The sequence below is a fragment of the Etheostoma spectabile genome, chromosome 4 (genome assembly GCF_008692095.1).
Source record: "Etheostoma spectabile isolate EspeVRDwgs_2016 chromosome 4, UIUC_Espe_1.0, whole genome shotgun sequence".
NCBI lineage: Eukaryota > Metazoa > Chordata > Actinopteri > Perciformes > Percidae > Etheostoma > Etheostoma spectabile.
In genome coordinates this window covers 4,500,522-4,516,675 of record NC_045736.1, presented here as the reverse complement: position 1 = coordinate 4,516,675, position 16,154 = coordinate 4,500,522, and the positions used below count along the sequence as shown (strand labels likewise).

Sequence of the window (16,154 nt, the reverse complement as noted above, 5' to 3'; positions counted from 1 at the left end):
ATCTGTTGGTCCACTTCTTTAACTGTCTATGGGCGTAAGTCACGGCAGGCGCAGGCGTGACACATCTTTCCTTCAGAAGCAGAAGTTAGTCAAAAAAACTTGTATTGGGAAGAAGAAACCAGCAATGAGGAGATGAGGTTCTAGCAGCGCAGGAAGGTAGTGGCCCGTTAATCCTGAGACAAGTCAATTGTTTCACCAGACAGAAAAGATGATTCTGTAAATTGTTTTCAATCACAATGTCTTGTTACTGTATATAATTACTGTAAATGCAAAGGTTAGGGCAAGTTTGGGATCACAGAGATCTAGAGTTTACAGTATGGGGTCAGCTTTATAATAGTCTGGCTAGTCTACACAGTGTTCTGTGATGGGAGAAAAACTTGTTTTGGTTTATTGGCATTTCTTTAAACCAATCACAATCGTCTTGGGCGAATACTGGTGCCTCTGCAAAATAGCCTCGGGCAGGGACTTGTTTTGGTGGAACATGTGTATATACACAAGTTAGTTGTGCAACAGAAAACTCAGATTGGACAGGTAGTCTAGCTAGCTAGATCTGAGGAGCAGTTAACCATAGTCCTCCGAAATCCACCAATATTCAGAACGTCAACGCAAAGAAAAAGGAAAGAGCCGGTGATCCGGTTGTTAAGATTGCAATCCGGCAAATTGCCAATAGCACGGGAGCAATCCCGCAAGAGGAACGTCGTGGATATAAACTATCCTGACACCTTCATTGTTTCCTGTGATCAAGCCCACCACAGCTGGGTTGTCAGCAAACCTGATGATGGTGTTACAAATAGCTACACAGTTCTTTGTGTACAGGGAGTACAACAGGAGGCTCAGAACACAATCCTGAAGTGCTTAGGCAGTAAAATCTGATCAAAAGTGTCAGTTCTCTGACCAAAATCAACTCTCTCAACTCACTTGGCTCAGGAATCAAATAATCTGCTCAAGGCTAAAGCTGAATTCATAATCCACCGTGCAAGAGTCACTTATTACATTCAGTGGGAAAGTTCAAGTAGACCATTCTAGCTGCTATGTTAAAACAAAATGAATCACTTTTCACCATTAATTCAATCCAAACTCAATCAAGACCTGCTACTCAAGTTTTTATTTTTTCCATTTGGATTGTTTACACTCATCAAATATTTTAAGTCAGAGCTCAAATTTTAGCTTCAGTAAATAATGATGACGCAAAATACAGAAGTACTGCTTGCTCTCTTTGAACATAAAGATGCTTTGAATATGATGCAAAGAGCAAAATCACCAGGCCTCGATGGCCTGCATCTGGAACTGTTCCTAGAATTATGGGATGTTATCGGGCCATTGCTCTTAGATTCTATTCATTATGCCTTAGACACGGGATCCTTTCATCATGACCAAAATACATCACTAATGTCAGTAACAGAATTTACCAACGTTTTAGTCAGAAGACCTAAGACATTTGTGGGCAAGCTAATTAATCATGACCAAACAGGATTTTTTTAAAGGGAGAGACATGTGTTAATACATTTATTGTTCTCCTCTGAGCCTCCAATAGAAGATAAGAATAGAATAGATGCAATAGAAGAATGCTTAAAGGTCCCATGCCATGGTGCTCTTTGGGTACGTTTACATAGACTTTAGTGGTCCCCTAATACTGTATCTGAAGTCTCTTTTATATAGACCTTAGTAGTCCCCTAATACTGTATCTGAAGTCTCTTTTATATAGACCTTAGTGGTCCCCTAATACTGTATCTGAAGTCTCTTTTATATAGACCTTAGTGGTCCCCTAATACTGTATCTGAAGTCTATTTTATATAGACCTTAGTGGTCCCCTAATACTGTATCTGAAGTCTATTTTATATAGACCTTAGTGGTCCCCTAATACTGTATCTGAAGTCTCTTTTATATAGACCTTAGTGGTCCCCTAATACTGTATCTGAAGTCTCTTTTATATAGACCTTAGTGGTCCCCTAATACTGTATCTGAAGTCTCTTTTATATAGACCTTAGTGGTCCCCTTATACTGTATCTGAAGTCACATTTCGTTGCACAGATATGTGTCACTTATAAAATGTAGATAGAATGTACCAGTGGTACGTATAGTTTGTGTTAAATACTGTTTCTCTATGTCCATGGTACATTGTGTACGATTTTTATGTGACAAATTCACTAAAACGTTTATCACAAAGAAAAGCGTTCTGCTCTTCTCTAGCTGTCTGCCAATTCAATCTCCCTCCTTTGTATTACAGGAGCATTGGAAACACGTCCAGTCATTTGTAAACGGCCATGTCCTTCTAAAGGAAGAACACAATGTTATCAAAAACATGCATTATGTAATTTTCACATTCTGGCTCGTAGTTTGGGGAAATAATGGGTTGTATTTCTTCAGTAAAAGGATTATAGTAAAGAGTGTTGTTGGGAGTTTTTGTTGAGGAAAGACATTATTTTTATGTTTCGGAATTCAAAAAAGGGTTCATTTTCCAGAACATTTCTCAGGGAATAAACAAACACTGATCATTATTGATGAGATGTTATTGCAGTGGGGCCGATGCTGCTCACAGGAGGAACATTTTACAAGATCGTACTGAAAAACTTGAAAAGCATCCCACCCAACAGATACGGTTTTACTCTGTTTTTGTTCCCTTCATTTATTTGAAATATGATCTAAAACTGTCTTAATATCCCCAAACTCCCTATGTCTCTTCCTGCTTGAAACCCCACAAAGATGACCCTTTGAATTTACTTTTACCACAGATGAACATTGGCATGGCTAATTAAAGTTTGATCTAATCCAGTAAATCTCTTAGCAAAGGTGAGGCCCCATTACACTCCAGTCGTGTGAATATTCCGTCAGGATTTAAAATAAAGAAACAGCTTACAAACAAAATGTGTGAAGCAGGAAGGTCAACGAAATCCAAACAAAAACCCATACACTAGGAAAAACTAGAATAACCAAACAACTGTAGAAATAAACTACACAGGGAAAGACCTAGGGCTAGACGCTGGAAGAGACACACGTGATGACAACGGTCAGACAACAGACAAAGACATCACGGAAACTTTATACACAAGGTAAAAAGGGCAGTAACGAAGGACCGGTGGACCACATCAGGGCGGAGCAGACAATCACAAAGGCAGGAAGTCAAACAAGACATGACGCTGGAGAAACAGAGATTACAAAGTAAGACAGGAAATTGAAGTATGAAAACACAGGATGGAACAAGGAAAACAAAAGACAGAATGGACACTATATACATATATATAGCTCTTTTCTAGTCTCAAAAGAGCTACTACTACTACTCAAAGAGCTTTACAGGAACCATTCACACACACATTTCTACACTGTGCCCGAGCATGCCATACAAGGTGCCACCTGCTCATCAGGTAAACTCCCGCACACGTTTACACTCCGATGGCACAGCATTGGGGCATCTTAGGGTTCAGTGTCTTGCCCAAAGACACTTTGATATGGGACTGCAGGGCCAGGAATCAAACCACAAACTTTCAAATTGGCAGGCAACCACTCTACCACAGATCTACAGCCGCCCCAGACCACCGAAAGAACACGATTATAACATAACCGTGAACAAATAACAGGGAAACTCTAACAAAGGGGATGAATTGACAAAATAAAACAGCAAAAAACTAGGACATTTTCACTTCATCTCCCGTGTTTTTCACTACCATGAAAATAGTGACTTCATGTCATATAGCAACTGTTTAGAGACCAGTTGTTGCTGTGGGTTTCGATGTATAGTCATTAGGGAGACGGTCCTCACCAGAAAATCACCGCGGTGGTCATTTCTTTGAATGTTGAAAATGATGTTCAAGTTCAAGTTCAGTTACTTGATTGTCCCCAATTGGGCAATTTTTGTGCAGCACAAAGCACAGTACAAATCACACATAATCACACACATAATACAGAGATTGCCTACCTTGCAATACAATACAAAACAGTAAAAAAAATCAATAAATAGTAAGTCAATAAATTATTAATGGTTCTTACTGATGTGGTCTGCCTACATTTATTTGATTTAACCATAACCATGACCAGTTACTAACCTTAACCAAATAGAAAATGTGACAGTTCACTTTTAAACCCACTGACATCTGGCTTTTGTGGTAAAATCACAATCAGCATTCATTCTGTGGACAAATTATTATGACGTACATTGCTAAGGCATACTTGTCTACTACCCATGGGAAAGGACTCTGTCACCTATTCTTTCTAAATCCTGTATTTTCACACCAACTTTGGCGGAAAAGGGCTATTGGAAACAGTACTTTGTCAACTAAAAGGTCTACCTACCAGCTTGTTCCAGAGTTTTCAATTACATCTTGTGGTCTCAATCAGAAAATCTGGTCAGGTAGTTTAGTTACCATTAGGAAACCTAAGTATGGAACTTGAGCTATCACAAAAACAACTTTAACACTTGACCTGGGTACGTTTAGAGGAAGCTGGTGATTATGGTTTCCAGAAACATTGAATGGTTGCACAATGTGGTCCCCAGTGTCAAAGTCACATGTGGGTAAAAGCTCCAGAAAAAGCTAGCACCTGGACCTTGAGTTAATGCAGGACAGCATTCACATTGACAACAAGTCAATGTGAATGCTGTCCTGCTGATATGGCTGCTAGATCAGAAAAGTCTCATATGGGTCATTTGGTTCCCTGTTTTGTCATTTAGATTGGAGGACTTGTTGCACTGCGGTCAAACCAAAAGTGGCATTGGTTAACCCAAACTGCAATGATCTTTTGTATCTTTTGTTTTACAGTTCGCCAGATGACTGTAACAAGCTGGACCAAGACAGTACAGTCATATCCCAAATATAGATCAATATCTGCATTAATTATCAGTCACAAGGTCCTTGAGTGCCTCACATATGTGACTGTGCGCTAAATGTGAATGCTATCCCCATGACGTGCAATAAAATATAAAGACTTGAGTGACTGAGAAAGCCAATAGACGATTAGATGACTGGACAGTTTTTTTGGTGCATCGCAGAAGGCTCGGAGCTTAAAGTACAAGCTGTGTGATTGCAGCCTCGCTGCTCCAATTAATGTTTCTGCGCCCTACTCTCCCGCCACCGCTGGTGCCTCTACCAATGGTGCCAGCAGGAGAAAAAAGGACCCACAAAAGGCCATCACTGCACGCGCTGCCACGCCATGTTAAATCTTCATCTTTTTCTCTTTTTTGGGCACTGCATGCGTGAATGTGGCACCGAGCATATACAAGAGCGAGAAAGTATGTTTGAATGTCAAAGTAGTGTTTGGTTCTTGAGAGTACTAATTCAGATATGAAAGCCTGTCCTGTTATTCTCCATTCCCCAAGTACACACAACCGACCCCCACTGCATTGCTATCAACACCCCCTCTCTTGGATCCCTTCTTCCCTGGCTCGCTGTGTCGCGCGGATTCGACGAAGCTGAAAATACATCTCTGAGTTCGGCGTCGGGGAAGTAGCGGGAGACAAGGCTTGTCAGCAGGAGGGTGGAGAAAAAATGGAGGGAGGGGGAGTCAGAGGAAGGGGTGGATGTAGGGGGGGGGCAGCGGTTCTATCTGTTGTTGATGAAGACCCCTCTGCCTGTCGCCGTTCTGTCAAGTGACCCGCCCCGCTGCACGCATCACCCCGCGGCCCAGACACTCGTACACACTTCCTCACCCTTTACTTCCATTCCTGTCACCGTCCTTCCTCATATGTTTTCATCGGAACAGTGGATCGAATGACTTCTCCCCCTTCCCCCTCCCTCAGCTCTTATTACAATTTCTCTCCCTTTGTTGCCAGATTCTTTTTTTCAACCCCTTCCTCCCACACCTTTCCTTGTGCTTCATAATTTACTTCCTCCTCGTTCTTCACCCTGACGACAACTCCACCCTCCTCCTGTCATACGCTCTCCTTCCTCTCCTCTTCTACAAAGCTATTTTGAGTTAATGAAAATGATGAGAGTACTTTATACTAATTTTATATCATTGAACTTGCACTACCTCTACTCTGCCAAATGCCAATAGCTGATATCCAATCCTAAATATGACAATCTAGCTATCTTTCTGGATTTACCCTGCAGAGATCTGAGGAGCAGTTAAAGGAGAATTACGGCCAAATTTTTATGTAATGTAATATGAATACCTAAACCGGTGCAGGCAACACTGAGTAGCTGCAGCTACGTTTACAAGCTTTTACTGAGCTATAACGGCAGTTAACCGGGCAAGTTTTAGAGTGCTTTTGTGCCTCTTAACAGACACACAATGCAATTAGTATGTCTGTACAACATGAACAGGGCCCTTACCCCCACTTATCAATAGCAGCTAACAGCTAGCAGCTAACAGCTAGCTAGCTCTAGCAGCTAACCAGGTAAACAAGCTAACCACCAGCAAAGACAAGACAGAGTAGGTGAATTAAAGTGTTGTCTGACATTTTAATTGCATTTTGTGTCTGATAAGAGGCCCAAAGGCACTCTAAAACTTGCCCCGTTAACTGTTGTTTTAGCTCAGCGGAAGCTTGTACACGTAGCTGCAGCTGCTCCGTGTTGCCTGCAACGATTCAGGTCGGGGTTTTTTTTATTCAAAAGTACTTGCATATTTATAGTGATCAAGATCAACATAAAAATTGGCCAGAATTCTACTTTAACCATAGTCCTAAGAAATCCACAGGAAGTTAGAATTACAGCACAAAAAAAGCAGAAGGTAACAGATATCTGGCCAAATATAGGGACATCCGGTGGAATTTCAGGTGGCACCGGAGCAATCCCGGAAGTGGAACGTTGTAAATATAGACTTGTCATGAATATGCTGTAGCAGCCTCTCGAGTTGCTTTTTATTACCAGAGTGTATGCTATTTTTGTCATTGTAACCATTTTTAATTGTTCTTTGATTTGAATTGCTTTTTTTAATTTAAGAGGTTAGTCAGCTACTGCTAAGGACATAGATGGCAAGTCATTGCAAAAAGCATAGCAAGGCAACAATAATGATTCAAGACACTTAACCGTCATTTTATGAACATATTAAAGTTCTGTTGAAATGAGGTAGCAACACATGGTAATGTTCTTCATGAGCTTAAATATAAGACCCAAACCCAGTGTGTACCAACATAGTTAAGACCAATTCCAACTAAAACCAGTTGGTGCCAAATTAGAGAACTCAATTCAAGACAAACTTGTGATCAGAGATGGGAAGTAACGGAGTACAAATACTTCGTTTCTGTACTCAAGTAGATTTTTCTGATATTTTTACTTTACTTTACTACTTATTTTTGTGCGGACTTTTTACTTCTAATCCTTACATTTTAACACAAATATCGGTACTTCTACTCCTTACATTTTACAAATTGGCTCGTTACTTTAGTTTGTACAAGTGGTCGTCTTATCGGAGAATAGCGCGGACAGCGCCACACCCCGAGCGGGTGCGCGGCGCACACGGAGAAAAAAGTGAGAGAAAGAAAAAGAGACAAGCGTCGGAGGATAACCAGCTGAGATTGTGTTGTGAGTCTTTGAGAACTGTAAGTTGTATAACTCATGTTGTCAGTTCACTTAAGCCTGTTACTGGACTATAGTTCTTGCACATTTAAAGTAAGTTAGTAGTGGTTTGGTGTGTTCTTCACCTGTTAGCTCGTGGTTTTGGTGTGGTCTTCACATGTTAGCTGGGTTACACGTTGGTCTTCATGAAGCATCAACACTTTCACCAGCTCTATTCGATGAGTTTTTTTTTTTTTTTATTTTTTTTTACCAAACTTCAGATCTGTAATTAATTGACAAGTGGATGGAACCTTAGCTAGAGAGAAGTTGTCTCCGTCGTTTTACAGATACACTGGGGCCAAGTTGGACACCAGAATAGCTTTCCAGTCCTATCGAGTCCTCAACTTTCACATCATTTCACTGGAGTTTTTGTATTATTGTTTATGTCATCAATACCATATTCAATCTAAATGGATGGGAATATATCTACTGTACGTTGCATTTGACGCACGACTAAGATAATCAACAGATTCAGAATATTCACAGTAAATCATTGAGGCTTGATGGCGCTAACGTTAGACATGGTAGTATGGATGGCGCTAACGTTAGCACATAGTAGTATGGATGGCGCTAACGTTGCACATAGTAGTATGGATGGCAACATGATTGAAAATGAAGAAAAAAGGCAGACAAGCAGCAATACATTCCCATCATCTCGACCTTATCTGAAAGAGATGTAAACAGTAGGCATCAAGAAAGACTCCTGGCCAATGTGTGGGGAACTTCCTCATTAATGTCAGTTTGTTTATTCATATTTAATCCTTTATTTTCTTTCCAGAAGCAATATTGAGCACGCACTACATGTAGATTATTTACATGTTAGGGGGAGATTAAAAATAGAAACTGGATCTGTGAATCTTACATAAACTGAATTCATATCTTGCTAATGAGTCAGAATCTTATTAACCTGGAGTCCCAGGTCTGTCTAAAATAATATATATGTTATGTTTTAGGCCTATTGGCAGACATCCATTTAAAATGTAGCCATGCCATATAAAGACGTACCCTCCATGTCCACTGAAGTTCCTCAGCGTCTCTCTAGTAACATTTGTGTGCTCCAGGTAGCTTTGCAAAAAATATTGTGTCATTCTAAGGCTACTTTTACTTTTATACTTTAAGTAAATTTCCAAGCCTGTACTTTGTTACTTTTACTTGAGTAAAGAAGTTTAATCAGTACTTTGACTTTTACCAGAGTATTTTTTAACACAAGTATCTGTACTTCTACTTAAGTACGGAAAGTGAGTACTTTTCCCATCTCTGCTTGTGATTGATGAACAAATCAATAAAGTTGACTTGGCTTAATCTAAAACTCCATTTTTGTTTTATTTCATTTAGTACTTATTGTTAACCGGCTAGGCTAATTCAACATAATGTCTACAGTTACTATTTCCACTGGCCCTTTAGTATCTATTTGTAGCATGTGGTACCCACAAATGCAGATGATTGGCTTACTCAGATAACTCAGTAACATTGGAATATACCTAAAAACGTAATACAAAAAAGCTTGGTTCATCATCTTGCTTACTCAACCTAAAGACTCTAAAGGTGTAATGTAAAAAGGAAACTTCTTGCTCAAAGCCCTGTTTTATCATTTCATGAAAAGCCTTATTTCCTTCCTCTCCACATATCTCTTCATTTCAGCGATGATTTTTGTTGGGAAAGCTCACATTGTTAGACAGTGAAAACATGTACTGTGTCAACATTTGGGCTTGGAGATGTGATGTTATAGCATTGATTGAATTGTGTATGCAATCCAACACCAAGAGAGGCATAATTATAGATGTTCAGGGCAATTATGTCTGTCAATAGGCTGACATTGAACAAAGCAGGCACAATGCAAATAAAATCAATAGCATAAACGTGAACGGCTGTGAAACAGTAGCACTTGGATCGGCTCCAGAAAGCCTCTGTAGCTCTCTGTAGTTTGCAGTGAAATAAAGAGTGTTGTGTAGATCATGCTGTTATATTGATCCATCCTGACCTCTCTCATTCAGAAAAAGAGACTGTCCTGGAGCCATTCGTGCTAAAGGACCTGCTGCCATCCACGCTGGGAAGTTATTATCGCTACACCGGCTCTCTGACCACCCCCCCCTGCAGTAAGGTAGTGGAGTGGATCATCTTCAGCAGACCTATCTATGTCTCCTACAAACAGGTGAGAACACAAAAGCAGCTTGAGAATATTGCACTTGCTGTGTTTCATTTGGTTAATGTAGATATTACATATATGGATTCCCAGGGCTATCCAATTCCTGTATAGCCAAAGCCAGAGGTGTGTCCAGTTTCTCGGCATGAAGTCAGCCCCAGCTAGAGATTGACCTCCGCCAGGGCTGCGCTTTGTCACCAATCCTGTCTGGGATGTTCATAGACAGGATATGGAGACATAGTCGTGGTGGGGAGGGGCTGCAGTTGGTAGGCTGGGGATCTCATCACTGCTTTTTGCCGATGATGTGGTCCTGATAAAAGTCAAATAGTTAGATTACCTTGGGGTCTTGTTGGCAAGCGACGGGACAATGGAGCGGGAGATTGGCCAAAGACTCGGAGCTTCAGGGGCAGTATTGCATTCGCATTACCGCACCATTGTGACAAAAAGAGAGCTGAGCTGGAAGTCATAGTTTTTTGATCCATTGGTTAATTTTCTTTCCTACCCTCACCTATGGTCATGAAGGTTAGGTCATAACCCAAAGAACTAGATCCTTGATACAAGAGGTTGACGCCTCAGGAGGGTGGCTGGCGTCACCCTTCGAGATAGGGTGAGGAGCTCCGTCATCCGTGCAGAACTCTGACTCGCCCCGGTGCTTCTTTGCATTGAAAGGAACCAGCTGAGGAAGTACCGCATCTGGATGTCCCCTGGGTGATTGCCATGGGTGATTGGGCATAGCTTAAGTTGAAGCTGGTCAAGGATGCAGCAACCACCACAGCTGACTGTGACTGGCTGAGACACATGTCAATATAGCATAGGCATACAACTTCACTGGGACTTGAAAAAATGTGTGCAGAATTCTTAGATGAATTATAAAACTTCACAATGTGCTAAGCAGCATCTCTAACAGACACTTTGATTTGATTTCTTTAGTTGTATCAAGAATGCCTTACACATTAAAAGACAGCAAATACTGTACAATCAAGGTTAAAAACAAAAACAAGTCCAGGACTTATTTCCATTGTGGTCCTCAACCTCCAACAATTTCCATAGATCCCTGTGTTTCAAAGAAATTACACTTTTATCCAGTTATTGCAATAAGTACAGTATGCAAAGGAAGAGTACAGGTATTTGCACATTTTACCAATTACCACACCTTTTCTGCATTAAATTATCCAGTTCATAACAGCTGCTTTGCTCCTACACAGAATTGTACTGTACATGTGAATATAGGCAAAGCTAATTTCCAAAACGAAGCCCATTGAAGGGCGATAATAGTTCAAATACTCATTAAAATTACATGTTTGGTTTAAAATTAGTGCATAACAATAAAAAACAAAATCAACCCGCCATTACAACACACAAACAGTCAAACAAATGAAACAAAACATTCACCCGCCTTGACATAGTTGTGTCCCTTAGCAATGCCAGAGGATACGCATCATTTGCTAACAGCTAGCTATTTGAGACAAGGCTATATTTCCAAGAATAACATTTACATTGCTGGTGCTTGAAATGTTTGAGTTTGCTTCAATGTCACATCTCTTGTCTCTCTTTCTTCATCTGTTCTTGAATGTACTGCAGTGAGCAAATGAGACTGAGATGTGTAGCAGTTAAAGGTGGTCCACTCTGAATAGACTACCCAGTGTGTACATAACCGACTAATAAATATGTTCTGGTAGCCGGTTAGCTCAGTTGGTAAAACAGGCACATATATATGGAGGTGTATGCTTTGATGCAGAATGTTTAAGGTTGAAGTCTGACTTGTGACTGCATGTCTTCCCCCTTTCACATCTGAGCTGTCCTAACAGTTAAAGGCAGGAAAAAGGTTAAGTTAAGCTGTATTTACAGTTAAATTTAGCTGAGAAAAGGTGACTGTGAGCCGGGTACAGAGCATCGTGAGGCCGTTGCTGTTGAGTTTAGCCGACAAAAGTGGATTGTCCTGCAGCGACAATAGTTTGACACCAAAACAACTAGTTAAGATTGGGAAAAAGACTGTGGTTTGGATTTAAAAAACGGTCCCCTAACGTAGTACTCCTGGAAAACGAACACCCATTTCCTGTTAAGGGTGTATTCTCCTTAACGTCTTCCGGGACATAAACTCCGCTCCCCCGCCTTGAAAGCCCTGTGTTTTAGGACCCACCCTTCCATGGCAACCTCCTCCCTATTCAGATCTTAAATAGCGGCAGTCAATGTGGTGCCAACATTAATAATTATGTGTAATACACACAAATTACAGTGCTTCACCTTTCATAGCTATTTGTATTAATGGTTCATGAAAACAGCTTTCAAAGTTGAATTTCACATAAAAACACTACACAAACTGACTTAGCTAGCTCCAAAAGTAAACTGACTAATTGCAGTGAATTTAAGATTTTCTGGTCCAGGACTCCACTATTGTAATGCTGGTGTGACTGAGCCCTGAGGGAAGAAACCAATTCAATAGGACGCCAAAAGGCCAAAGTGACCTGGCTGTCCGACGAGATAACTGAACGGATTGTAGATGAGGCTTTTTTGTGTTATGCAACAAGACCCAGTGTGTCCTTCGTCACAGCAAAAAGAAAACCACATAACAAAAAAAGGCATTACACCCACGGTGATTGAAATATAACAATAACACAGTAATCCAGAACAGCGTGTTGAACCATGTACTAGCAGTAGCTCCTTTGTGTTTTTAATGTCATCTGTCAGTGAAATAGTGCCATTCTTTGTATCCTGGTGTGCTCTGGAACTTGGATCCTTTGGTTTTCATAGATTGTTGTATTAGCAGACATAAGTTGAAAATGTTTAAAAGTATTAACTGAGAAGGGAAGGACTGGAGATTAGACTCCAGTCATGAACCAGCAGGTGTTGGTTATGAAAAATTCAACAAAGCCCCCAACAAAATTACAAAATATGTTGATTGTTGCTGATCCTTAACTCAGCCCTGCACTCCTTAATTACTGTTGCTAGAGGAATTGACTTTAAAGATTGGAGCAAAAAGACTATTACGAGAAAAAAATGACAGAAAAGATCTCCTTGTTGAACTCTCAAACATTTTTCTCAGCACATACGCTGCAACTCTGCTGGAGAGAGTTTAGTTTAATTAGTTTCACAGAACATAAAAATAAAACTAATTACATTGAAGAAATACAAAAATACATGTGAGGTTGTGGCAGAAACATGTAATGACGTATATTACAAAAAACACAACCAAAGGACATAAACAAATGCAGACATGCAAATCTAAAATACATTTTAATTGTTGGTGTTGGACAGCGCGGTCACACAACTGAAGTTTGTTCACCAACCCCAGTGGCATTTTGTTCTCTCTCTTTGCACTCAAATCACAGTATATATGCAATGGAGTCCAACATTTGTTATTCTCTTGCCAACAATGAGCTAGTTGCAAAAATAGGAAGTCCAAAACTTCCTGTGCATACATGAACATGAACGTTATATTCTTATTAAATCAAAATACAACAGCTAGGATTTGATTGCAAATAACATGTTTTCTTTTAGTCAGAATGGATGTGGATTGTTTTTTTGCGTCTAAATAACTGATAATATGAAAAAAGTATTTGAATGCGAAAACGTTTTTTAATGTTTGTGTCATTATAAAATGCGACTTCTCACCGAAAGCGGTGATAAACTGAGATAACAGTCCTTTTAAAAAGACCAGCAGCTCTAGTGTTTGTAAATGAGAAAATGTGGAAAAAAGTCTTAAGCTCTGATATTCCTTACCCAGTCTGAAGAACACTTGGCAGACTCTTCGCCCTAATAAGACCAAATGAGTTTGCTGAGGGCAGCAGTGGAGCAAGCCAAATGAGAATGAAGCTGCTCCACCTTAAAGTTAGAACACATCAAAGAGAATAGAAGCAGTTACTGTTTGGTATTTTCAACATGATTAAGCTATCGTACAAATGGATTGATGACAAAAGTTTCTCTTGTGATTTTGTGAGACTGATTAGACCAAGTTGGAGTGAGGCCATTGGCGTTTCAGTCTACAGAGGAGCTGTGGTAGTAGCTCCTTGGAGCAATTAACTCGACCTGATTAAGTGAAGAAGAATATCAATTTAAGAGTTGTTATCTTCTACATCAGTCTCATCCATTTTTTGCCATGTTTGTATTTTTCCTGGAAGCATGGGAGCTATGTAGCTAGCCAGAGCTGTAGGAAGATGTCTTCGTTCTTAATTAAAATAGTTTATTAACCAAGAAGAAGCCCAACACCAGACTTAGATAACTGACCAAATTGGTCTGGACCCATTAGTCTGGAATGTCTGCATAGAGTCGGTTTTCCACCAACTCTACGCAGACAGTTTTCCTCGGATCCTTTCCGAGACATTTTGGCCATGTGACGTCTTTAAACGTTTTGAATTGATTTTAAGCACCTGGGATCATTCTGCGCTAATAGACCGTCTCATTGGGGATTCAGGGGTTCAACCTTTTTTTCCGCCAAAGACCTCTATCATAAAAGAAAGACGAGCTGGGGCCCCTAACCACTGTACATATACTGAACAATATTATAAACGCAACACTTTTGTTTTTGCCCCCATTTTTTGATGAGCTGAACTCGGAGATCTAAGACTAAGACACAAAAGGCTTATTTCTCTCAAATATTGTTCACAAAACTGTCCAAATATGTGTTAGTGAGCACTTCCCCTCTTGCCGAGATAATCCATCCACCTCACAGGTGTGGCATATTGAGATACTGATTAGACAGCATGATTATTACACAGGTGTGCCTTAGGCTGGCCACAATAAAAGGCCATTCTGAAATGTGCAGTTTGCTGTATTGGGGGGTCCGGCAGGGGTCTGAAAACCAGACAGCATTGGCATTAAGTCAAACTCACTGGTGGGTGAAACCAAAGCAGAGGGACAAACAGAGCTGTAGTCGAGCCAAAATAGAACCCTTTTAAACTCCTTTACTTTATCAGTTATCAGGCAAATAAAACACAGATACAGATAATCTACAACAAAACAGACCAATAATTGGTCTATCCCTATGATTTTGTAGGATATCCTACGAATCGTTTTTCTATGATATCATACAAACCTGTTCATGTCAACACGTTGCCTTGAAACAACAGTCTGTGTTTTAGGGCGGTGCACCTTTTGCCGGGGTGGAGGCCCTGCCCTTAAGGCTGCACTCAGGGCACAACAGTGTACTGTCTGCAGTAAACACCATAGGTGACATGAAGGGTATGGCGTACGGCACTACACCTCTTCTTTCAGAGGAAAGACTTTGGCTCAGCAGATCACAGCCATCATGAGTAATTCCATGTGATTGATAGTTGTTTTAATCCAACAATTTTTGGCAGTGCACTCAAAGTCAACCCATAGGAAATGAGGCGACGACGGAATATGAAATATGGAAATTAATCCCAAAAAAAGTAAGGGTGGAAGGTAGTGACGGGGGCATCATTGTTCCTTCCAGCTCTCTGGCTGAGCATTCCTGACCATTAGCCAGTCTTTCTCAACATGTTTTACAGCCTCTTTTGAAGTCCTTTTGTTTCCCCTTGTCTTTTTTTTATTACTGTGCAACTCTCCAGAGAAAACATCACGGCGAAAGATAAAAGGAGGAGGTTGGAAAGAGAATTAACACAGATGGTGACTCTGGTTATTGTCTTCCTCTGCCTCTTCGTGCTTTATTTCCCTCCCTTTTCTTTCTGTCTTTTGTTTTGGATGATAGTTGAAGTAGGTCAGCGGGAGTGACAGCCGTTGCTTTGGGCCTGCTTTTAAAGTGGATCGATGCTCAGGCTCTTACACAACAACTCAACCAAAATACCTTCCTTGAAAACAGCGCTGAACTTGCCACCGTGTGTGTGTGTGTGTGTGTGTGTGTATGTGTGTGTGTGTGTGTGTATGTGTGTGCGTGCGTGCGCCTGTGTTGGTGTGTGAGAGAGAGAGAAAGAGAAGAAAACTGCGTCTCAGATATTACCAACCTAAGATGGCTTATGCCACGCCGGTCTCACATCACATTCACCCTAAATATGAGCTGCCAACTGGGAAGTACTGTGGAGAGCAGCCTCCTAGTTGCAATTCCATGTAGGACATGTGGGAATATCTTATAATTTCCCATCTGGCATTGTGTGAAAACGTGCCAACATTTTCAGAAAGCAGCTCCGACGCAGCCATATGGGTTTCTTTTTCTCCTTGAGGTCTAGCGGAAGATTTAGGCACTGTTTGACTGTAAAATACCTCCTCGGGTGGCACTGAGTTGTGGATTTACATGTTTATATACATACACATACACATCTAGATTAAACATGGGCTGAATATGCTAGAAAAACATCTAAGACACACCTAACTGATTCAGGAGGATCATAATGATGATGTTTGAAGCAAGTCTTTATTTGATTACACATTGATTATTTCACTGCAATGCTAAGAAACACTGGATATCATTAACCTAATGCACACAAATCCACCAATAAACTCTCTATTTTTGTCATTTATTTTGAAAAAATGTGAACATTAAAGATCCCATGACATGGTGCTCTTTGGATGCTTTTAAAGAGAACTTAGTGGTCCCCTAATACTGCATC

General features: G+C 40.5%; 1 protein-coding gene across 3 annotated transcripts in view; it reads left to right on the top strand.

Annotated features, from left to right (window-relative positions):
- LOC116687475 (receptor-type tyrosine-protein phosphatase gamma) overlaps nt 1–16,154 on the top strand; it is a 571,464-nt gene that overhangs the window by 398,409 nt on the left and 156,901 nt on the right. For all 3 annotated transcript variants that reach the window (XM_032512919.1, XM_032512917.1, XM_032512918.1), the window contains exon 7: nt 9,482–9,639. In XM_032512919.1, coding sequence (XP_032368810.1) covers nt 9,482–9,639 — 158 coding nt within the window. The remainder of the gene's footprint in view (nt 1–9,481; nt 9,640–16,154) is intronic.